At 45.2% G+C, this 24127-nt stretch overlaps 2 protein-coding genes across 4 annotated transcripts in view; both read right to left on the bottom strand.

Annotated features, from left to right (window-relative positions):
• Positions 1-6572, bottom strand: part of LOC133079052 (zinc finger protein 264-like) — a 46986-nt gene extending 40414 nt beyond the window's left edge. The window contains exons 1-2 of the mRNA XM_061174325.1: positions 6334-6572; positions 3803-3929 (exon numbers count right to left, since the gene is read on the bottom strand). Coding sequence (XP_061030308.1) covers positions 3803-3929; positions 6334-6366 — 160 coding nt within the window. The 5' untranslated portion in view covers positions 6367-6572. The remainder of the gene's footprint in view (positions 1-3802; positions 3930-6333) is intronic.
• Positions 6573-8135: 1563 nt separating this feature from the next.
• Positions 8136-11473, bottom strand: AURKC (aurora kinase C). Of its 3 annotated transcripts, none has more exons than XM_061174330.1 (7): positions 11195-11473; positions 11039-11078; positions 10606-10797; positions 10057-10195; positions 9491-9639; positions 8603-8777; positions 8136-8436 (listed from the first exon to the last, which is right to left on the bottom strand). In XM_061174330.1, the coding sequence occupies exons 1-7, from the start codon at positions 11220-11222 to the stop codon at positions 8266-8268; spliced, it is 894 nt and encodes a 297-aa protein (XP_061030313.1). In that variant the 5' UTR covers positions 11223-11473; the 3' UTR covers positions 8136-8265. The 3 variants fall into 3 exon arrangements, 2 of the variants coding, with proteins under 2 accessions (XP_061030313.1, XP_061030314.1); XM_061174331.1 differs by having other exon boundaries at positions 11039-11075; XR_009698022.1 differs by having other exon boundaries at positions 8325-8394; positions 8437-8777.
• Positions 11474-24127: the final 12654 nt, after the last annotated feature.

The raw sequence follows: 24127 nt of genomic DNA, 5'->3' as shown, positions 1-24127 counted from the left end.
TTAGTTTCAGGTGTACAGCAAAGTGATTCAGTTATATATATGTATATACATGTGTGTGTATATATATTTATATATACACACACACACATACATATACATATTCTTTTTCAGATTCTTTTCCATTATAGGTTATTATAACATATTGAATATATATAGTTCCTTGTGCTATACGGTAGAACCTTGTTGTTTATCTATTTTATATATGGTAGTGTGTATCTGTTGATCCCAAACTCCTAATTTATCCCTCACACCCCACCCCCCAACTTTGGTTACCATAAGTTTGTGTTCTATGTCTGTGAGTAGCCCTATTTTATAGATAAAAACCATACAGAGGGCTTCCCTGGTGGCGCAGTGGTTGAGAATCTGCCTGCCGATGCAGGGGACACGGGTTCGAGCCCTGGTCTGGGAAGATCCCACATGCCGCGGAGCAACTGGGCCCGTGAGCCACAACTACTGAGCCTGCGCGTCTGGAGCCTGTGCTCCGCAACAAGAGAGGCCGCGATAGTGAGAGGCCCGCGCACCGCGATGAAGAGTGGCCCCCGCTTGCCGCAACTAGAGAAAGCCCTCGCACAGAAACAAAGACCCAACATAGCAATCAATCAATCAATAAAATAAATAGATCTTTAAAAAAAAAAAAAAAAAACCATACAGAAACCAACGCTCAGGCAGATAATGTGATTTGCCAAAGAGGCCAGAATTGGTGAATGGCTGAGCCAATATGGAGCCCAGGTCTGGCCATCTCTGCTCTGTGTGCTGTTTTACCACAAAGCTACACAACACTGTTCCAGAAGGTGCTGGATCCAGGCACGGGGATGATGAGACTCCTGAGGAGTAACAACGGTAGTGGCGGCAGCGAGCTTCTCAACTGCTAACCTGCACGTAACCTGGTCACACGAGGCACAGTTCTGACCCCTTCCCATAAGTTAGCCATGTACCCTTGCTACGGCCCCGGCAAGTAGATACCATCTTACCCCATTTTACCCACGAGCACCCCCAGGCACAGACAGCTTCAGTAATTTGCCCAGGACCACAAGGTTTTAAGGAGCAGAGTGGGGACTGAACATAAGGGTCTGGCTCCGGGCCCTGGGCTCCCCGGCACTACACTAAGGAGGACAGCAAACACCCCTAAGTGGGGCCAGCGTCCTGAGACCAAGTGCAGGGCAGCTGTGAGGCAGGGATGTGAGCACGAAGACTCACCTGCTGGGAACAGGGGCCGGGGCAGGGGCAGACTCAGGGACTCTAGACTTCAGCGTTTCATGAACTACTAGAAAATAATAAAATTGAGACTCCTACACAGTGGTGTATGGTCACATTGGACATTTATAGAAACATCAAATAACATCTACTTTCATCAATATTTCATAAAAGGACTGTTGCTTAAAATAAACCCACAGAGGACAGCTTCATCAATGAAGGTGTATGTTCTTGACTGTGTAAGTTCAGCTGTATGAGACTCAGTGCAGTAGCTGAGTTTTCCTGACTTCGCTAAGGACCAGGAGAGCATGAGAATCCAATGGGTGCCTGGAACAGGCCTGATATGCAGGCACTAATAGAACAGTGCCTGGAACAGGCCTGATATGCAGTCAGTCCTCCAATGACCAGAGTGAGCTGTGACTAGTATTAACATTAACATTTTTCTTAAAAGTGACCCACTTTTTATTTTTCTTACAGGCGTTCAAAAAGGGAATCCTGTTTAGCTCTGGTGAATGGGAAACAGAAACCCAGAGTCACTTGAGTCGATGGCAGGTCAACCTGAAAAGGCAGCAGTAAAATCCAAAGGGTGAGGTTAAGGCCAGTGAGCTCACGTTGCTGCTCAGGCACGGGGCTCCCTCTGCTGAAAACGGGAAATTAGCAATCGTGGGGGTGGGGGGAGGTGTTCAGTACTGAACCCAGATTTTCACTACATAATCAGGAGGCAGGAAAGACACAGAATAAAGGAATGGCTTCCTCAGGGTGTCTCTCAGTGCCCCTGGTGAAGTGTCCGTGAGCCTTCAGAAACAGGGTCTCTCAGCCTCTGTTCAACTGACATTCAGATCCAGGAAATTCTTTGTTGAGGAGAAGGGGAGGGAGTGTGTATGTCCTGTGCAGCATAAGGATGTGTAGAAGCATTCCAGGTCTCCACTCAACAGATGCTTGTAGCATCTACATCCCAGTTGGGACAACCCAAATGTCTCCAGACGTTGTCATGCGTCCCCTGGGGGACAACATCATCCTTGGATGAGAACCACTGGCTTACAAGGATATAAACAGGGTGACGGGAAAAAGCGACTGTGACAGGGGAGGGGCCTCCAAGAGATTTCGTGACCAGGAAACAGCTGGTGAGGAGGTGGTGACTGTGCTGAGAAGGGGCAGCCACGTGAGAGGCCCAAGCACAGCCACACCCACACCCACCAGGCACAGAGAAGAGCAACTGCAGAGGCCCGAGGCAAGTATGCTGAGTATGTGCACAGGAAACAGCAAGACACCAGCGTGATCAGAGCAGACCGAGCTCGGGGAAAGCGTGGGGAGGAGAGTGAAGGGTCAGCAGGGCCAGATAGTGGACCTTTTTATTTTTAAAATTTTGTTATAAAATATCTAAATATGTCAAACGTTTCCTAATTTTGTGTAACACAGAATACAATCCCAATTCTCTAAAAACAGGCATGTCTTACCCTAAGCCCTGGATTTACAGCTCTCCTTTCCCTCAAACTGAGAGGTCTAAGGTGATTATCCTCAGGCTGCTGTTTCTCCACCTTGGCTCTCTTGCCCTTGTGGGCGGGATCATCCTGTGTTGAATGGGGCTGTCTTGTCCAGCCTCAGGTACTAAGCAGCATCTCTGGACTCTAGCCTGCTAGATGCCGGGACCACCCACACCCCAGGTGTGACAGTCACACGTGGCTGCAGACTTCCAAGTGTCTCCTGGGGACAAAACCGCCAAGTACTGAGAAGCACTACTCTCTCAGCTTCTCTTTCTTGGACTAGCAGAGGATCTTGGCCAGGACTCAGGGAACGAGAAACGATCATGAAGGCACAGGAGAACAGAAAAGCCCCATAACCGAGATCCTGTGGTTTACAACAATACCTGTTGGCACTGAAGGCAAAGACCTCCCGAGGCCCCACCTGCCTCACCCTCTTCCTGGAGACCCTCCCATCACTCACAGCCCTGTGGACTGGCTTGCAGGGGACACTTGAGCCAACCAGCCCCACCCAGTCAGCTCCCGGTCTGGAATGTGAAATAAGAACCTCAGACAGAGGCCAGTCTGTGCTGGGCACTGGGGTAGAGGCTCAGGTGGCCACTCCTGCCTCAGGGACAACCCCCTAGAGCCCAGCAGTAGAGAAAGAAAAAGAAACAATGTTAAGTATGCAAAGAAGTAGAAACAAGGTATCTGGGGGCCACAGAGAGCAGGGACTGGGGTGGCCACTCCTGTCACAAACTTGCTGAGGCGCAAAAGCCATTTGGAAAAGACAGGGACGTGAACAAAGCCAGAGGGAAAACCAGGACAGGAGATCCAGAAGTCAGGGCATAATCCTGGTGGTTCCCAGTTCCTACATCAGTCCATCATACGGCCCAACAAGAAATTCTGCCTTTGGGTTCTGCAAAACACCCCTGTTTCCTTCCATCATTTTCTAGGAGCCAAAAAGGAACTTTATTCAAAGAGACACAGGGATAGCAGGCAGGGAGAGATGAATCTCAAACATGACTGAAGCTGTGAGGAAGGGGGAGGGAGGGCTCCTGAGGCCTTCTTGACCAGCCAAGACGGAGCCAGAGTTTGGGATAAAGGAGATGGCAGGTCCTCTGCATGGCAGAGTGGCAAGGCCTTACCCAGAGACACCAGGAGCCCGCAGTTTTCTAGCATCACCTCCTGGTACAGGGTCCTCTGAGCCGGGTCCAGCTGCCCCCACTCCTCCCGGGTAAAAGTCACGGCCACATCATCGAAGGTCACAGACACCTGGAATGTCAAACAGAGATAGTAGCATTAGCCTTGGGATGGTTGGATGGGATCAGAGCCTGTCTCTGCATCGCTGGTAAAGGTGCAGCAAGATCAAGGTCCTAATCACTGGGCACTTCCTCTGCACTGGGCTGAAGGGGAGGTGGACAATGCTTTGGACATAATACGATACAGCCATACTTTGGAGATATTGGGGGTTTGGTTCCAGACTACTCCAATAAAGCCAGTCACATGATTTTTTTGGTCTCCAGGAGCATATAAAAGTTATGTTTACACTATACTGCAGTCTATTAAGTGGGCCATAGCATTACGTCTAAAAAAATAATGTAGACACCTTAATTAAAAATTACTTTAGGGACTTGCCTGGTGGCGCAGTGGTTAAGAATCCACCTGCCAAAGCAGGGGACGCAGGTTTGATCCCTGGTCTGGGAAGACCCCACATGCCGCGGAGCAACTAAGCCCGTGCGCCACAACTACTGAGCCTGCGCTCTAGAGCCTGCGAGCCACAACTACTGAAGCCTGCGCGCCTAGAGCCCGTGCTCCGCAACAAGAGAAGCCACCGCAATGAGGAGCCCGCGCACTGCACCGAAGAGTAGCCCCCGCTCGCCGCGACTAGAGAAAGCCCGTGCGCAGCAACGAAGACCCAACGCAGCCAAAAAATTAAAAATAAAAAAAAAAAAAGTACTTTATTGCCACCTACTGTATAGCACAGGGAACTCTACCCAATGCTCTGTGGTGACCTAAATGAGAAGGAAATCCAAAAAAAAGGGGATATATGTATACATATAGCTGAATCACTTTGCTGTACAGTATAAAGTAACACAATATTGTAAAGCAACTATACTCCAATAAAAATAAAATTTTAAAAAAGGAATAAACTGAAAAGCAAGAAGGAAAAAAATTTTTTTAAAAAGTACTTTATTGCTAAAAAATGCTACCCATCATCTTGAGCCTTCAATGAGCTGTAATCTTTTTGCGGGTGGAGAGTCTGAACTATTGTGAGAACTACCAAAATGTGACACAGAGACACGAGGTAAGTGAATGATGAAACGCTTGCTGGACGCAGGGTTGCCACAAAACTTCAATCCATAAAAACACAGTATCTATGAAGCACAATAAAGCGAGGTATGCCTATAGTGTAAGAGAGGGGAGCCTCCTATGCAGGAGCCATTGGAAAATGACACAAGTCAATGGAAATGACATTGGAACTGTGCGATGCAGACAGAAAGGACGCTAGGATGTCAGAGGATTGAGTAAGTGATGATAATAATAATATCAATAACATTAACAACAGCAGTACCTGAGCTTCACTGGTCCTACTACCTGCTGGTCCCCAGGCTGAGTGCTTTATGTTATGTCTAAAAGCAACTAAGTCCTTAGCTCTTAAGCCATCGTTTTCACCAGTATCTCCTGACTAAACACACTCCATATAGAGTTTTCCTTGTTAATGTTACTTCCACCACCATATTCTATACATTCTCCTCAATGCGAAATGTCCAGCAGATGCAGGACCACATCCCTATGTGACCAGAACCACTAAGTAAATATAAAAAATCCAGCCACTCCACTCTCAGATGAACAGTCCCACCAATGCAGATCTATCATTTAAATGCTCCAAGTCATCGCCTCATGGTTTTTCACCTGCACGTTCAGTGCTCACATCTCTCTGCTTTCTAGCTTCATCCTATTAGCTTTCTTGAGTTAATATTTCAATTAAAGACCTGGAAATTCCTAATAAATTGACTGGTTCATACATAGGAACCCTGCAATATTACTCATTTCTGGTACTGGAAAAATTCATATTACTGGGCACATTTTGGGCAGGTAGATAAGGATAGAAAAATTAACTAGGGCTTCAACATTGACTACCAGATGATATACGTTTAATTAATTAAAACTCTCCGGCAGGTAATCCTACAGCATCCTCTATGATTGTTTAAGGGCGCACATATGGATGGCTTTCTCTGGTTGGTTTTAAGTTGGAAGTGGGGACAAGGATTAGGGAAAGGGTCAATTATTAATCAAGTCCTGGCCATTTGGGGCCGATGTTACAGAAGTCACTGTTTCTCTTCCTGGACTGTCTCTAGAGATAGGAATCTGGCTTCTGGCAAGTCTGACTTAGACCGGGCTGGACTCCTGGGTTGTTGATTGTAGATAAGGGACTGGATTCCGGGGCAGGTTGTTTGTCAAAGTTCTATTTTTATACGCGGTCTATTTTCCATTTGTATATTCAGTCTCGCATGTTCTAAGACTGGAGATAAAGTCAGTGACGAGCCAGCTCCACTGGTCGTACACAAACACAACGGCAAAGAGTAATCTAGCGCCTCTCTTGACTTCCACCCTGCTCAGGAGCCCTCTCCGAACCAGCAGAGAAGCAGCAAGGCCAGAAACATGGTCCACTCACCCGCGTCGGGTCCATCCACGCTGCCGCCATCATGGGACCCTGAGGAGAGAGCGGGGCCCGGAGAGGCGGCGACAGAGGCGGGTACCGCGGGCTCAGCCGACCGCCACCCGTTCCCTGCCCTGGGCTGGGTGGCCGATCGCGCGGAGGCCCACCGCTCGCTCAAATGCGCGGAGGGGAGCCCTAGCCTCCTTTCTGCTCATTTGCGAAGAGCCACACTAGAAGCGGCCACAGAACAGCTATCCCCTCCCCACAGCTGGCGTGGACGGAGCAGTCGCGCGCAAATGACATCTGCAGCCAATGGGGTCGGAAGTCCCGCCCCTGCGCAGGAAATGCCCCCGCCCTGGGCCGTCATTGGTCCAGCGCCTACCACAGCGCGCGGTGCACAGCCTTCTGGGTAATGTAGTTTTTTCTTAACAAATAACCGGCCGCGGAGCGCGTTCCAGAGCCGGTATTCCTCCATGTAAACGACTTAGGAGGCCCAGGGGTACTTCCCTGGCGGTCCAGTGACTAGGACTCCGCGCTTCCACTGCCCGGGACCTGGGTTCGATCCCTGGTGGGGGAATTAATATCCCACAAGCTGCAAGGCACGGCAAATAAAAAAAGACTTAGGAGACCCAGAGCCTCGAATCAGACCCGCCTCTTCACAGGGGACACAACTTGGGGGAACCAAGGAGCACTGAAGGTGCAGGTGAAAAAACTATGAGCCAATGTCCTGGAGCATTTTTTTTTTTTTTGGCTGCACACAGTGAAAGCGCGGAGTTTCAACCACTGGCCCGCCAGGGAATTCCCTTGGAGCATTTAAATGATAGATCTGCAATGGTAGGGCTGTTCATCTGAGAGTAGAGTGGCTGAATAGCTTGTATTTACTTAGTGGTTCTGGTCATATAGGAATGTGGTCCTGCATCTGCTGGACATTTCACATTGAGGAGAATGTATAGAATATGGTGGTGGAAGTAACATTAACAGGGTAAACTCTATATGGAGTGTTTTTAGTCAGGAGACACAGTGGTGAAAAAGATGCCCGAAATGATCAGAAAACATGTTTGAGCTCCTCGCTGAGTAGTCTGGATGTTTACTCTGGTGCAGTCAAGCTTATTGTAAATGAAGGGAGCAGCTGCCACATAAAACTGCAACAGAAGGATGTAGGGGAATGTTGGAAGAAAACTCCCAAAATTGCTGCAAGCAGAGCACATGATTTCAGAAGAGGTTGAAGATACATTTATTATCAGGGATGATTTATCCTGACGCAATAATATGACAACACCGCGTAAGTGCTAGTGAATTCATTTGAGAATTGGATGGCATTGATGTGCAGTGAAACATTCTATCTTGAAGATGGCACCATGTTGGATGTCAGTATAAAGAGAATGGACCTCTGGACTGATTAGTGTCCTGTTTTACAAATGACATACTCCTGAAAACATGGGGAAAGTGAGTTGAGTCTAGGAGCCACTGGGATAGGTGGTAGGTTATGCACCACCAGGGTGGTTATTTGCATAAAGTAGTAACTTGTTTTCAAGAAGAGTCGTTAAGTCACAATACCTGCGGCCCAGGAAGGGCATCATTTTGGGCTGCTCGCATGGGAAACAGTTTCTACAAGAAATAAAGATTCTAGGGACTTCCCTGGTAAGACTCTGTGCTGCCACTGCAGGGGGCGTGGGTTCAATCCCTCGTCGGGGAACTAAGATCCCGCATGCTGTGTGGTGTGACCAAACATAAATAAATAAATAAATAAATAAATAAATAAATAAATAAAATAAAGATTCTACTCAATCACACACCAACTCATGCAACTATAAAGACCTGGTACAAAATGATTCAGCTTTTATTAATTAGCAAGATGCATCTTAAAAGAGAAGAAACAAAAGACAGTAGATACCAGAGCCAGGGGTGCTCCATGAGCAATCACAAAGGATTAGGGGTATACAGGGCTCAGGAAACCATTTGAGCAGATGGGGGCAGCACCCTCCGAGAGTGGGCCCGGACCCATGGGTGCTCCAAGATCTGGACCAAGGGCAACCGCTCCGAGGGCTGGTATCTGAGAAGCTTGGAGATCAAGTCCTGAGCCCCCAAAGGCATTGATGGGGGAAACCTTACATCTACCTGATGAGGCCAGAGAAGAAAGGGAAGTATGGTTAATTTCCTTGGTCCATTCAAGGCACTGTTCGGGATCTTAGCAGACAAGCTTTGTGTGTGCCCTGGGCTCCGCAGGCCCACCAGCCCCTACTGACTAGCTCCCGCATGAATGCCCAGAGTGTGGCCTTCCCACCTTGAGGATGCGTCTGTAGGTCTCATTATGGGAGGGGCTCTCAAAGGGCGGATTTCCCACCAGCAGCTCGTAGCAGAGCACCCCAATGCACCATAGATCCACCTTCTCATTGTATGTTCTCCCCTCAATCATTTCTGGGGGCAAGTAGTCCAGTGTCCCACACATTGTCCTTCTCCTAGAGGGCAGAGAAAGGAGCACTAAGCAGAGGATCAGTACAAGGGAAACTCCTTCCCCAGCTTTCAATGAGACAGGAGACCCTAGGAAGTCCTGGCAGCCCTCTCCCAGGCACAGGAATTTGGAAACACCAAATTTTAATACAGATCAAGGTTTGAAGAAGGCAAGTACTGGGATCCACCAACTCCGTATTTTAGAACTTTTTTTTTTTTTTGGAGGTGCTGCACGTCATGCCGGATCTTAGTTCCCCAACCAGGGATCAAACCCGTGCCCCCTGCAGTCGAAGCACAGAGTCTTAACCACTGGACCACCAGGGAAGTCCCTCCATATTTTAGAATTCTGCATACAATTATTTAGCTCACGATCCAGGAAATTTTCACAAGGAAGATTTGGAACAAACTGATGGTACAACAAGAGGGACGAAGTAAATTAATTATGGTTTATTCATACAGTAAAATTCCTGGAATTATGGAGCAATGGTTCGTAATTTATTTACATGGAAAGTTATTGGTAAAGTTATATGTTAACAGAGATTTAATCTCTGTTAAATGGTTGAACCACATTCTTTCAGTCTACAAATACACATTAAATATAGGCATTTGAAAAAAGGTAGTATTTAAATACAAACCTAGGCTTGTATCTGGATCTTACGTGTGAAATAAATCAAACTGGATCATTCTTAACTGGCACCCAGGGTGCCACCACCTGACCTACCTTAGAGAGGGGGTGTGCACAGACCAGCCAAAGTCTGCAATCTTCACCTCACCCCTGAACCCCAGCAGCAGGTTCTCCGGCTTAATATCCCTATGAATCACCTTCTTTTCATGGCAGTAGGTCAGAGCATCTGCCAACTCCTCCATTACCTGTGTGAGCAAAGAAAAAGTAGTCTGGAAATGGAGCTGGCCATGGGATGATTATTGCTGTGATTTCCCATCTGGAGCCCCCCCAAAATCTCTTGCTTCCTATTTCTAGGTCAGTTCCAGTCATTTATTCAGTGAACTCCCGTAGAGCCTTTCATGTTTCTTTCCATAAGGTAGTGCACTTAGATTCTGTTGCTTACAACCAAAGAATCCAAACTTACACACACAATTTATTAATATTCTGGGGGTAATTAGGGTATCCAAATGTGAAGTTGTAGGATATAAGAGTCATTATATAAAATTTATAGATTGAAATTCAGAAATAAAAAAGCAATCTGGATATTCATGACCGCCACAAGCAGTGACCCCCATCAGCCCATAGTAAACTCATGAACCCGAGCCCTCAGCCTCCCACCTCACCGTGGCTGTACGCTGTTCGTCTAATGTGTGGCTCTTTTGCAGCTCCTTGTAGAGCTCACCCCTTGGAGCATATTCTAGAATCAGGTACATCCGGCGTGCATCATGGAAGTAGTTGTACAGGCGTAGGATATTGGGGTGTCTGCGCAACAGAAGGAGGACGTGTCAAGACTCCTCCCTGAGGCCCAATTCATGATGCTATTACAAGTGACTGGTCACACAAGGGGCAAATTGTGCTGGGACCAGAATAGTAACAGCATGATCTGGAAGTTTGTGAGGGGAAAATGAAACAGGCATCAAGATTCTGATGTCTGACACAGGGAGCTTTACATGGTGTAACTGGAATGAACTGCAGAGAAAAAAAATCTTCGTAAAGCAATTATACTCCAATAAGGAGGTTAAAAAAAAAAATCTTCGAGGTGAAAGCAAAGGGCCTATTTGGGGGTAGTATTGGGGGAAATGCTGAGTTCAGATGTCGGAGATGGAAGAGGAAACAGGAACAAGAGAAAAAAAGAACCGGTAACAGGAATCTCATACAGAGACTGTCCTTACTGTAGATGTGCCTGGATTTCAATTTCTCTGCGCAGCTGGTGTTCCAGTCCTTCCTTCTCTATCTGGGACTTGAAGAGGACTTTCAGGGCCACAATGAAATGGCTTTCCTTGAGCCGAGCCAGGTACACATTCCCAAATTTTCCCTTGCCGAGAGGACGCCCGATTTCAAAATCATCAATTGTGAGGCGCCGCCTGATAGGAGAGAAGGAAAAGAGCCTCCGTTTCGGAGGTGGGTGGAGAGTCAGGGAAACTTCATGCTCGCCTTCCTCTTTCACTTTACCCTCCCTGGGCCCCTTTCCCTTCTCAAGGGCCCTGTCAGGGTGTTTGGTCAATAACTGTCAGTCCCACGAGGCAACCTTCACACGTGGAGCTTGCTCTTCATCCCTCGGTCCCACTCCCCTTCCTTTTTCAGATACAAAACAAAGGCGCTCACATGGTTGGGATGCTGGGCATCGTTTGACCTGCTACAGCTACTGAAAAAAGAAAAGAGACGTCAATACTTTCTTCTGTGCACACCCACCCCCAACAACTGACACCAGGCCTTTCTTCTAAACCCTCTTTCTCTGGTCCTGGTACTTATCCCTTTCACCTGCGGGCTGAACACTGCCCGACTTCATCACAGCTTTCGGGTGGCTCACTAGACGAGATGGTGGTGAGGAGGACGCCTTCCTGAGCCCTGCGGAGCTGGGTGTCCAGGAAGGAGGTAGCCCTCAGGCTGGGGCTCTTCCAGTCCCGACCTGCTCCCACGCAGCCTCGGGGCAGTCACTGGGCGGACACCGCCTGCGGGTTCCGCTGAGGCTCACTTGCGCCCTGATCCACTACTGAATTAGAGAAGATCCTGGACAACGCGGGCCAGGCCCTTTATACTAAGTGCTCTGGCCCCATTGGCTGAGCGGGTAGTTCCTGGTTGACTCCCACTGGTTGAAATGTCTGAGGCTTAGGCAGCGTGCCCAATAGAAGAGACAGGAATGAGAGCTTCCGCCCGTGGTTGGGGGGCGGGACTGAAGGCGCTGGGCCAATGAGAGGGCAGGGCGCGGAGACAGGAAGGCGGGAGCCGGGGCAGAAAGACACGAGAGGAGGGAGCGCCAGAAACCGGAAGGGGAGAGAGGGTGGAGGGGTGAGGAGAGCCTGTAATGCAAAAAGCCTGAATGAATGAGCAAACATATAAATCCGTGACTCAGTGACTGCTTTAACGAACTCAGTGACGTGACGCAGGGGTGACTGAATATAAACCAACCGCAGGAAGCTGCCGGGGTACGTTGTGCAGTTGTTAAACTCCAGAACCACGTGCAGCCCAACTGGCCCCAGCTTGAAGGGCGTGCCCTGTTCAGGCCGCTCCCCAGGGTCCTCCTCAGTCACTCGCTTATGTGAGGGTCACCACTGTGGAGATCCCCGAAATTTGTGCCTCTGTCCCCCAATACACCTGCCTCCCCCAGCCCAGGACTGCCCGGGCCACTTGGAGTGGGGGCACGGACCACAGCTGCATTCAGCCCTCCTGTCTCATGTACTTACTACAGCACAGCTGATCCTTGAACAAGGGGGCTGGGCGGGGGAGTGGTATTTAAGGGCGCTGACCTTCAACATATAACTTATGGTTGGCCCTCAGTGTTAGCACCAGGGTTTTTGGACTCCCTAATCAATAGAAATTGATAAGAGGCCTGAGGAGAAATTCAGGTAAGGATTTATTGGGACTCCTGCAGCAGGAGGGAGAAAACAAGTAGCAGGTTCCCTGGCTCGCTCCCTGAAGGGGGGCAGGCTGGGCCCTTAAACGCGGTGAGCCCAGGGGTGGGGCTGGAGGGGTGGCTTAGGTAATCTGCCCACCCCCTTGGTGGTGCTGTGTGCAGGGGGCATGCACAGTACCCTGGTTTTGCTCCCAGTACCCTGTTTTTGCTCCTGGTACCCTGCTTCTGTTCCCAGCTCCTCAGAAGTGGCAGTTGGGTTTTTGGTCTTTTTGTATCTTGTTGCTCATAATTTGCCCCAGTTGCACATGCATGCAGTTATTTTTAGTCCCTTATAGTTTCATTGTATTTTGTTACTGGAGGAGATGTTTGTCCAGGTGCAAGCACTGCAGCAAAGGGTCCCACGTCCCAGCCTGTCTTATCAGTATTTGAGATTCCTCCATATCTGCGGGTCTGCATCCAGGGAGGGGTTCAACCAACCCCAAGTGGTGCAGTGTTATAGCATTTACTATTGAAAAAACCCTGCCTTAAGTGGACCTAGGCAGTTCAACCCCTGTTGTTCAAGGGTCAAGTGTATTTGTTGGACCCAGTAATCAGTTTGCATTTTGGGTCTCAAATAGTAAAATCATCCCCCATATTTATTTGTTTGGCATACACAGAAATTTCAAAAACATTTGCAATTGAATTCTTTTAGACAGGTAATAGGGTGAATTGGTGGGGAAATTTAAAAAGGAAAAAATCTCCTCCCAACCCAGAAAAACCTCTCCAAAAAGATAGTAGAGAAATAAAATAGTTTAATATTGTATAAGCATTAAACCAGAATGTGATGCACAGCACAGTTGCTAAGAGATTGCAAAGAATAAAACTCACCCTTTCATATAGCCAAACAGACACAACACATTACATACATTTTCAAACAAACAATAATTAGTTCTCAAGTACTGACAGCACCATTTGTTACACATAGTTCATCCTAAATTTACCTGGTAATTGGGGTGACTATCTGCTGTTACATTGGCTTTCTAGAAGGGAAAACTAACTTCTCAATTCTTTATGACAGGGGAAGTTTTGCTACTTGGAGCAAGGTGCCTGTCAAAGTTAGGCTCCTACCCTCCCACAGAAGCTGGGATGTAGGGATGCTATCTCCTTTGATGTCTTCATTTCAAAGAGATGGATTCCTAGGTCTTTGAGAAAGACATTCCTGGGTTCGGAGTGTATTGGGGTGTTTGTGGAAAAGCAAGGCTAGTGTGGCTTAGAGCTGCATCTTCAGGGGTTAGAGTGGTACGAGGTAAGTTGGAGAGATAAAGGGAGGCAAATTGTGTAGAACTTTGTCAGCCATAGTAATGAGGTTCTAATATGCACCTGAACGTGTTCTAAAATGTACCTGTGGGGGACTTCCCTGGTGGTCCAGTGGTTAGGACTCTGCGCTTTCATTGCTGAGGGCCTGGGTTCAATCCCTGGCTGGGGAACTAAGATCCCACAAGCCGTGCAGTGTGGCAAAAAGAAAGAAAAAAATAAGGACTTGCCCTTGACCAGCTCCAGGAAGACCACTTCTGAGTCCTTGGAATATCTTGACTAGTGAGAGTGATTTTTATGCTTACACCTGTAGGTCCCACTGTATTATTATGACCAGATAATTTATGCTAACAATGTGACTCATGATGAAGGGTGGGCTTTGTATTGCCTGAGGCAGCACTGCATCTTTGCCTTCTGCGGATCCTGAGTATCCATGGTAGGTCACTTAGGCGCTGCGAGCCTCAGTAAAGGAATCTGTGGACTCTGAAGCTTGGGTGACCTTCCCTTGTTGGCGATAACTGAACATGTTGTCACACATCTTTGCTGAAAAGTTGAGTCCCTGTGAACTGCACAGGGAGGGATCACCTGGAAGGGGTGCTTGGTTTCTCCCGGACTTTATTACACGTGCCTTTTCCCTTTGGTGATCTCGGTCTGTGTCTTTTTGTTGTAATAAACTGTCATCATGAGTATCACAGCTCTTCTGAGTCTAGTGAATTCTCTTAGCAAACCACCAAGCCTGAAGGTGGTCTTGGGCAGCGAAGAACCATGAAAGTTTCCCTGAAAGAGAAAAGTTATGACCTAGATGGGTATTCTGGTAAAGGCTTCCCTAAGGGAAGTGCTATTTGAGGTGAGATGTGAAGGATAAGCACTCACTCACTAGCCAAAGTGGGTAAGGAAGAGCCCTACAGCAGGTGGGGAAATGAAAAGAAACGGAAACAGGAAGTGAAGAGAGAAGAGCAGTCAGACACGTGCAAGAGAAAAGGCAGTAAATTAGGCACATCCCTTACCAGGTAAGGCCCCATGGACGGGCTCTGTTAAGGATTTGGTTTTTATCCCAAGAGTTAAGGGAAGTCATGAAACACTTTAAGAGTGTGTGTGTTGGGAAGGTAGCAGGGAGTGAGATGCATCATCTAATCTGAGTTGCATCTCTGGTTTCACTGTGGAGAATGGATTGGAGAGGAAACATGGGTAAAACAAGACCTAATTACTAAACAGAATTAGAGGTGATAGATGATGGTATTATGCTCTAGGAAGGAAGTGGTGGATTACAGAGAAGAGGATAGACTTGAGAGGCATTAAAGAGGCAAAACTGGCAACTTTGCATGTAGGAGATGAGGAAACAGAGGTAACCAGGCTGAGTAAGGGAGTTTTTTTTTTTTGGCCGTGCTGCATGGCATGTGGAATCTTAGTTCCTCAACCAGGGATCAAACCTGTGCCCTCTGCAGTGGAAACCTGGAGTCTTAACCACTGGCCCGCCAGGGAAGTCCCCTGGGATTTCTATCCTCGGTAACCAAACAGTGCTATGTAGTGTAGAGGCAAGACTAAAAGTGGATCAGGGGCTTCCCTGGTGACGCAGTGGTTAAGAATCCGCCTGCCAATGCAGGGGACACGGGTTCGAGCCCTGGTCCGGGAAGATCCCACATGCCACCGAGCAACTAAGCCCGTGTGCCACAACTACTGAGCCTGCGCTCTAGAGCCCGCGAGCCACAACTACTGAAGCCCGCATGCCTAGAGCCCGTGCTCCACAGCAAGAGAAGCCACCGCAATGAGAAGCCCGCGCACCGCAACAAAGAGTAGCCCCCGCTCGCTGCAACTAGAGAAAGCCCACGCGCAGCAACAAAGACCCAACGCAGCCAAAAATAAAAATAAATTTAAAAACTTAATATTTGACAAAAAATTTAAAAAAATAAAGACATGGCCTTATCTCATTCTTTAAAATAAAAGTGGATCAGAATCAGGGAGAAGTGGGAGCCATTTTAGGAATCTTTAAAAAGTCAAGTGGAGAATGAGACATCTTTGAAACATCCAAGTGGGGACAATAAGAAGACAATCAGGGGTTCAGGTCTAGAGCGCCAATAAGTCAGGACTGGGAAAATAAATTTCAATTTGTTCAAAGTAAAGAAGATAACTGAAGCCAAGGGTGCAGATGAAAGACCACAGAGTGAGAAAAAGGCCTGTGAAAAGTATTTAGAAATTTCAAAACTGAATGGGTGACTAGAAGTGGATGAGTTAGCAAGTTAGAAAAAAAGAGGGAGAGAGAAACCCAGGAGAGTGATGTTACAGAACCAAAGAAAAAGAGTATTTCAAGAATGGAGTGGTCAACGGGGTCAAGTTCAGTCTCAAGAAAGACAAGGGCTTGAATTTTATAAACATGGGAGTCACCACCGACCTTGGCCAGAGTGGTGTAGAGGGTGGGACTGTAGCAAGGAGGTTCACAAGGTAGGGAGGCTTGGGAAGTGGAGGAAAATAGAGGAAGAGGTAATGGTGAAGTGCAATAATCGCAAGGAAAGGAAAATAGGTCCAAGGGGACTCCTCAGTTAAAGGGAGAGGGAGGAATAAAGAAGTGAGATGTGGGACAGAGAGTGGTGCCTGACACTCAAGGCAATGTGTGAGGACAAATCAGAAAGGGTGAAGGACAAAAGAACAGGCAGATGAGAAACAGGCTTTAGGCAGCTGAGATCACAGGCACGACAAACGTTGGGCAGACTCTATGATGGGGAAAATGTTGACGATTGCTTAAGTGTGATTCCAGGTTTCAAGGAGAGAGAAAGTGAGAAGAGAGCACATCAAATGTGTACGAAGATTTATACCTAAAATCAAGAGCATGAAATGGAACTAGAATGAGCAATAATAAGCAGAGAGGTTGAAAGATGACGTGGCTACAGATGCCATAAGGGACAAGGGAGGAAAGTGATGAGGATGCCTGTTAACCAGAAGGTGATCAAGAAAACAAATGGCGTAGCAGGACTCGGGAGACAGTACACAGAAAGGCGTTTCTTCCTTCACGTCTCAGAAAGTTGGAGAAATCATACAGGGAGACTATCTGAATTTGTCATTAATGAATTTGTGGCCCCCAGTTAGTCACGCTTGGTCATTGTCTGAAGTGTGTGACTTTGAGAAGGGAATCTGGAACCATCTTTCTAAAAGACAAACACCGGGGGGGAGGTAAGTGGCATCTTACTAACACCTTGGCCTGTCGAATACCTGCTTTCTACTTGCTCACCTGGACAGCCTCTCCTTGGCATTGTTCTTTCCTCTGTCCATGACACTCCACACCGTTCCAATTTAAAGATTGCATCTGGCTGGGTGCACTGACACCCTGGTTTCTGGAAATGCCTGATTTGCTTTGTTATATTCGTAGTATTTATCCTCTCGTTAATGCTTTCAGGCATTGTTTTAAAATGTAGGATTTAGTATCCTGATATGAGGCCAACAGATGATTGCCGTTGAAGAAATACAGTTCTGTAAGATGAGGTCACGCCATGCTCCACAGGGTCACATGGGGACGCACTAGAGTGGAGTCAGAGGCAAAAGGATGGAGGCGGAAGTGTAGGCAAAGACTGTGTTGTCATTTTCACTGGGAGCAGTGGGCCAGGTGAAGCCAGCAGGCTAAGTAGGTTTAGGATTAGCTAGTTGGGATAATTTCAGCACAGTTCAGAGTGCAGGGGCTGTCCTTAGTTTCCTGGGATCTAGGGAAGGGTCTTGAAGCATGAGAACTTGATAAAGGCAGTAGTTGTGGGGTCTGGGCTCTGGAATGGCTGGTTTGCATTTGAAAGGCACACCCAGTGGGGAAAATTATCTGGAGGAATCAGCTAGCTCTAGGAGGCAGTCTCTACAGGATCAGCAAGGTCCCAAATGTTAGAACTTCAGAATAAAAACACATACTTTAACACATGGATATCCAAAACAAAGGGAAGGAGGAGAGTGGCCAGGAATTTTCTAAAAAGTCTTCCAGCAGGTAAGAACCAGGTCAGGAAGTACGAACAGGAAGTCAGACCACAGGGCCCATGGCACTGACACTGCTCTGAGGGAGGCAAAGTTGCCCATTTACCATTTAGACCTTTAACTGTGAGCTGTGTAACCTACCTGTGAGCAGATTACAAATCTTTAACCCTAAACTCTTAAGGATGACGTCATTGAGCACTCCAGAGCCGCTCCCCACCCCCACCCCATCCCTCCACCCCCACCCCATCCCACAACTGAGACAGGAAAGGTCATCTGCAGGCCAGAGTGTGAGTACAAAGGGGAGAGGCACATACTCCCAGAGACCAGATTCCTGTAGGGGTCCAGCACCATGTCTCCAGCAAGGGCCCTCCCCGCTGGAGCCACCAGCTCCCACTCTCTCCAAGTGAAACTCACACATAGATCATGAACGCGACTAAGCCTGAAACGAAGTCTTTAATTAAATCTTGTCAGGTGCATTGAATGATGCACATATTCCTTATTTCTTTGTTGAAGACAGAGGCAAACAGCATCAATAGCAGGAACAAAGAGACAAGAAATTGTTGACTTACGTGCTATAGGGACACACAACGTTGATCTGGCATTTACATCTTTATAGATAAGGGTAAGCAAGCAGTGGGTGTATTTGCAAGTCAGACCACTTGAAGCCATGTATCTGTATATATATACACACAGAAATACATATATATTAGGTCTATACACATTTATATACATATATATGGCCTCAAGTGGTGTACATACATACACACACATATACATACATGTATTAATATTGGGAAGAGATAAGGTCCGTTGTCACCATACTGCCTCTGTACTTTGTCATCACTAAATTAAATCCTGGCTAGTTTAAGTTCTACTTTGGCTGATTTTTTTTTTTTTTTTTAACAATTTCACCTCAGAGTTATGACTCACTTTTTGTTGTAGGAAACTGTATTTGCTTAATGTTTGTTACAGAAGTCTGAATTAATCAGCATCTTAGTACCATTTAAGTCACTATGAAGACATAACACAGCAGGCCTGAGACTGCTATTCTCTTGAGCTTGCAAGGTTCACCTCTGCAAGGGCTGGGGTTTGGGACCTTAGATTTCGGGAGATTTCCCATTATTCCCACAAATGACAAGTGGCTCAGTGTGCCCAAGTTTTTTTGTTTAACTGTGTGGCTTAATGCCGAAGATCTTTCTATCCTTCTAGAGGTCTAGAATTTGGTATGTGCTAGAGTGTCCCCAAGAAACCCTGGGCACTGGGTCTGTAAGTAGCTTCCCCAGTAGACATTTCAATCTATTGCTGTTAACTCCTTGATGGAGCTTAAATTAGGCCCATCCTGTGTGACTTCCCTGAGACAGGACCATTGCAGATTGTCCCTGGTTTCCTCTGGACTTCAGTCCTTGTGCCTTTTCCCTTGGCTGAGTTTGCTTTGCACCGTTTTGGTGTAATAAAGCACAGCTGTTGAGTGTAACAATATGCTGAGTACTGTGAGTCAGCAAATCACTGAAACTGAGGGTGGTCTTTGATGATCCAAAACAATCATTCATTATGACTACGATCTGGCCATAAAAGCTTGTGTAGATTTTCTTCAAGGTCAACATATGTTCTATACGGTGCCAACTATATACACAGCTTCGTGTAAACACTGTGAGGGAGCCAAACATTATAAATTCCCTGCTGCATGTAGCCATTCACTAGCACACACATATACTGAGTGGCTACTAGGAAAAACAGAACAGAATGGGACAGTGGCTGGATGTGGGTGATGATGAAAAAATGGCTGCAAAGTGTGTCTGGCTTGGGCAACAAGGCAGAAGACAGTAGGATTCACGGAGAATCCAGGCACCTTAAACACAACTCTGAACAATCTACAGGTCTCAGTTGTAAGATCTGTTCTCAGAAATTCTTGTGGATACCAGGCTTTTCATTTCTCCAGTTAATTTAGGATTTCTATCCCAACATCAAGATAAACCACCAGAGAACCATGACTTTGGACTATACAGTTTGGCCTGTTTTCTCAGAGTCCTTCTTTGGCATTATAAGTTAGGCAAAAATACAGAAGATGTATAAAAGAACCAAATGGAAATCAAACAACTGGAAAATTCAAAAACCAAAATGAAAACTCACTGGGTGAGCTCAATAGTAGATTATATACGAGACAGAAAGAAACCAGTGAGCTCAAAGAGACATCAATGGAAATTAATCAATGTGAGGAACAGAGAAAAACAGACAGGTGGAAACAAAAAGATGGGAGCCTGAGGGTCCTATGGAACAAGAATGTGAGAATTATCATTCACGTTACTGGAGTCCCTGAGAGGAGAAAAAGCGTGGGGTTGAAAAAATACTTGAAAAATAACTAAAAATCTCCCAAATTTGGCAAAGGGCATACACCACATGATTCAAAAAGCTGAGAAAACACCAAACAGGATAAACCCTAAAAATTCTATGCCAGGACACATCATAAACTGCTGAATATTATAATAAAAAACACTTTGAAAGCACTTGACAGAAAGGATGCCTTTCAAATAGAGGAACAATAGGTTGAAAGGCAGGTTTCTCATCTGAAACCATGCTGGACAAAAGGAGATGGACAGAAGAAAAAACAGACATGTTTTCTTTTGTCCTAAAAGAACTGTGGACCCCAAGTCTTATGTCCCACAAAAATATCCTTCAGGAATGAAGTGAACATAAAGACATTTTTAGATGAAGAAAGAAAAAACATCTGTTAACAGCAGACATACCCTAGAAAAAAGGCCACAGGAAATTTGCCAAACAGAATGGAAATGTTAACAGAAGACGTGGGACTTCAAGAATGGAGAAACAACAATGGAATGGTAAAAGTAGAGGTAAACAGACTATGCTTCTCATGAATTTTGTGGGGGAAAAAAAAAACAACACTTAGTTGAGGCAAAAATTACAATATCCAATATAGTTCTCAGTATACAACGAGAAAATACAACAATTATATTAAGAGCAGGGAATGTAGGTGAACCTAATGGAATCAAGGTTTCTATACATCAAAGTGCTAAGATGCTGGTAACAGTCTGTGGTAAGTTATGCATACATAATACGTAAAGAAAATTAAGATACATACTCAAAAACATTACAGATGTATCAAATAGAATTCTAAAAAATGTTAAAATAACCCACAGGAAACGGGGTGGGGGGAACCCAAATAATAAAAACTGGAAAACAAGAGGAATGATACAAAGGGAACACAAAAAAAAGATTAATAAAATGGTACAGTTAAGCTCTAACATATCAATAATTATTTTAAATTTAGATGATCGAAACCTACGAATTAAAAGTGGCAAAATGGATTAAAAAAAAAAAAGTATGACCCAAACTACATGCTGTCACAAGAAACTTACTTCAAATATAATGATGTAGATAATGTTAAAAATAAAATTATGGAAAAATATAAACTACAAACATTAATAAAAGAATGCAGTAGTGACTACACTAATATCAGATAAAGTACGCTTCAAAGGCAAGAAAATGAACCCTTTTATTATGATTAAAGGGTCAATACACCAAGATGACATAGCAATCCTATATGTGTATGCACCAAACAACAGAACTTTGAAATACATGAAGCAGAAACTTACAGAACTTGTAAGGAATAGACAATTTCTCAATTATACTTCAGGACTTCATCATCCCTCTCTCTGCAACTGAGAAATACTACACAGAAAGTCAGGAAGGATGTAAAATATCTGAGCAATAACCCCAACCAAGGGGATTGTGCAGACATTTATAGAAAGTTCACCCAGTGACGGCAGAATACACATTCGTTTCGAGAAGCCTTACAGAACAAGATATACCACACCCTGGGTCATAAAACAAACTTCAACAAATTTAAAGTCAAACCCAACATGAAACAAATAAGAAATCAGTAACAAAAAGATACCAGAAAATGCTCCAAACAGTAGGAAATGAAACAATATACTTCTAAATAATACATGGGTGACAGAGGAAGTCTCTAAGGGAATCAAGAGATATTTAGAACTGAATAAATTGTAATGAAAACTTGTGGGATAAAGCTGGAACAGTGTTGAAGGAACTTTATAATACTTAATGATCCGTTAGAAAAGAAAAAAAAAGTTTCAGATCAATAATCTCAGCACCCCTCAAAAAATAAAAAGAGCAAAATACAACCAAAGCAAAGTAGAAGATACGATATCATAAAGATCCAAAATCAGTGAAATTAAGAACAGAAAGGTAAAGGGAGTTCCCTGGCAGGCCAGTGGTTAAGACTCTGTGCTCTCAATGCAGGGGGCAAAGGTTCAATCCCTGGTCGGGGAACTAAGATCCTACATGCTGCATGGTGCGACCAAAAAAAAAACCAAACAAACAAAAAAACACCCAGAAAGGCAATAGAGAAAAATCAATAAAGTGCTGGTTCTTCAAAATGATCAGTAAAACTGGTAAATGTCTAAGACTGACAATGATTAAAAAGAGAGGTGACATATTTCCAAAATCAGGAATAAAATGGGATGTAAGTACAGACCCTGTTGCCATTAAAAAGATAATAAGAGAATACTCCCAACAAGTCTCCAAATAAGAAAAGTTAGATGAAATGAAACATTTCCTTGAAGAGGACCAACTATCCAAATTATCCAATATGAAAACAGATACTCTGAATAGTTCCATACTTATCAAATAAAATAATATGTAACTAAAAAGTATCCAGAAAATCTCCGGGCTCAAATGGTTCACTGGAAGATGTCATGAAACATTAAAACAACAATTAAAAACAATTACACAGGGGATTCCCTGGTGGCGCAGTGGTTGAGAATCTGCCTGCCAATGCAGGGGACATGGGTTCAAGCCCTGGTCTGGGAAGATCCCACATGCCGCGGAGCAACTGGGCCCGTGAGCCACAACTACTGAGCCTGCGCGTCTGGAGCCTGTGCCCCACAACGGGAGGGGCCATGATAGTGAAAGGCCCGCGCACCACGATGAAGAGTGGCCCCCGCTTGCCGCAACTAGAGAAAGCCCTCGCACGAAACGAAGACCCAACACAGCCAAAAATAAATAAATAAATAAATAAGCTATAAAATAAAAGGTCAAGCTCTACACATTAAAAAAAAAAATCAATTACACACTGTCTTCCTAAAAAATAGAACTTGGGAAGCCACTATCACCTCAACACCAAAACCAGACAATGACAGTAGTTAAAAACAAGCAAACAAAGAATGACGACTACATATCATCAACCAAGAGATTATAGGAAAACCTGCTCAAAAAAATATAATCAAATGGAATGTTTTAATATATATTAAAAAATTTATACTCCACAACCAAGTGGGGTTTATTCCAAAAAAAGATGCAAGGCTGGTTCAATATTCAAAACTCAATGTAATACACTATACCAATAGGCTAAAGAAGAAAAACCAGATGATCACATTAACTGATGGCGCTAAAGCATCTGACAAAATCTAACACTCATTCGTAACAACAAAAATCTCAGCAAATTAACAGAGGGAAACTTTCTAGACTTGACAGGAAAACTCTATGGAAAAAAAAAACTTACAACTAACATTGTACTTGATGAAAAACTGACCATTTTCCCCCTAATATCAGAAACCAGTCAAGGATGTCCTCTCTTACTACTCTTACTCAACATCATACTGGGAGTCCTAGCTAAGTGCATAAGAAAAGGAAATAATACGTATACAAATAGGAAGAAAGAAAACTATTTGCAGGGGCTTCCCTGGTGGCGCAGTGGTTCAGAGTCTGCCTGCCGATGCAGGGGACGCGGGTTCGAGCCCTGGTCCGGGAAGATCCCACATGCCACGGAGCAATTGGGCCTGTGAGCCACAACTACTGAGCCTGCGCGTCTGGAGCCTGTGCTCCGCAACGAGAGGCCCGCGCACCGCGATGAAGAGTGGCCCCCGCTCGCCGCAACTGGAGAAAGCCCTCGCACAGAAACAAAGACCCAACACAGCCAAAAATAAATAAATTAATTAATTAAAAATTAAAAAAAAACAAAAAACTATTTGCAGTTGACAGTTCTATGCAGAAAATACAAAGGATTCTACCCAAAGAAATGTCTAGAAATAACTGAGTTCAGCCAAGGCTGCAAGATACTAAAATACCACGCCCCAGAACAATTATCTTTCTGTATACTACTAAAGATCATGTGGAAATGAAAGTTTAAAACAATGCCAATAGGGAATTCCCTGGCAGTCCAGTGGTTAGGACTCCTCGTTTTCTCACTGTAGGGGGCCTGGGTTTGATCCTTGGTGGGAGAACTAAGATCCCACAAGCCTTGAGGCCAAAAAAAAAAAAAAGCCATTTACAAATCACTAAAAAAAAAAACAACAAACCAACAACCTAGACATAAATCCTAACAAAAATGTACAGAACCTATATTGTTCAATATTATAAAATGGTAATGAAATATCAAGAATTACTTAGATACATGAAATGCCATACCATGTACTGTGTTCATGGTGTTGCTTTTAAACAAACTGCTCTACAGGTTTAAATCAATTTCTATAAATACATGAGCAAGGTTTTTTTGCATCCTAAGATTTACATGGAAAGTCCAAGGAACTAGGAAAGCTGAGTTAATTTAAATAATAAAAGAAAGT

This window comes from Eubalaena glacialis, chromosome 18 (assembly GCF_028564815.1).
Source record: "Eubalaena glacialis isolate mEubGla1 chromosome 18, mEubGla1.1.hap2.+ XY, whole genome shotgun sequence".
Classification (NCBI taxonomy): Eukaryota; Metazoa; Chordata; class Mammalia; order Artiodactyla; family Balaenidae; genus Eubalaena; species Eubalaena glacialis.
Note: the sequence above shows the minus strand (reverse complement) of the source record. Positions and strands in the feature narration are given on the sequence as shown.

What these genes read in the sequence shown, in the direction of transcription:
- AURKC (XM_061174330.1), bottom strand. Translation starts at nt 11,222, where the DNA reads ATGAAGTCGGGCAGTGTTCAGCCCGCAG. An exon ending in GAAATCCAGGCACATCTACA is followed by an intron (nt 10,196 to 10,605) that starts GTAAGGACAGTC and finishes TCTGTTGCGCAG; the next exon opens with ACACCCCAATATCCTACGCC. An exon ending in CCTACAGACGCATCCTCAAG is followed by an intron (nt 8,437 to 8,602) that starts GTGGGAAGGCCA and finishes TGGCCTCATCAG; the next exon opens with GTAGATGTAAGGTTTCCCCC.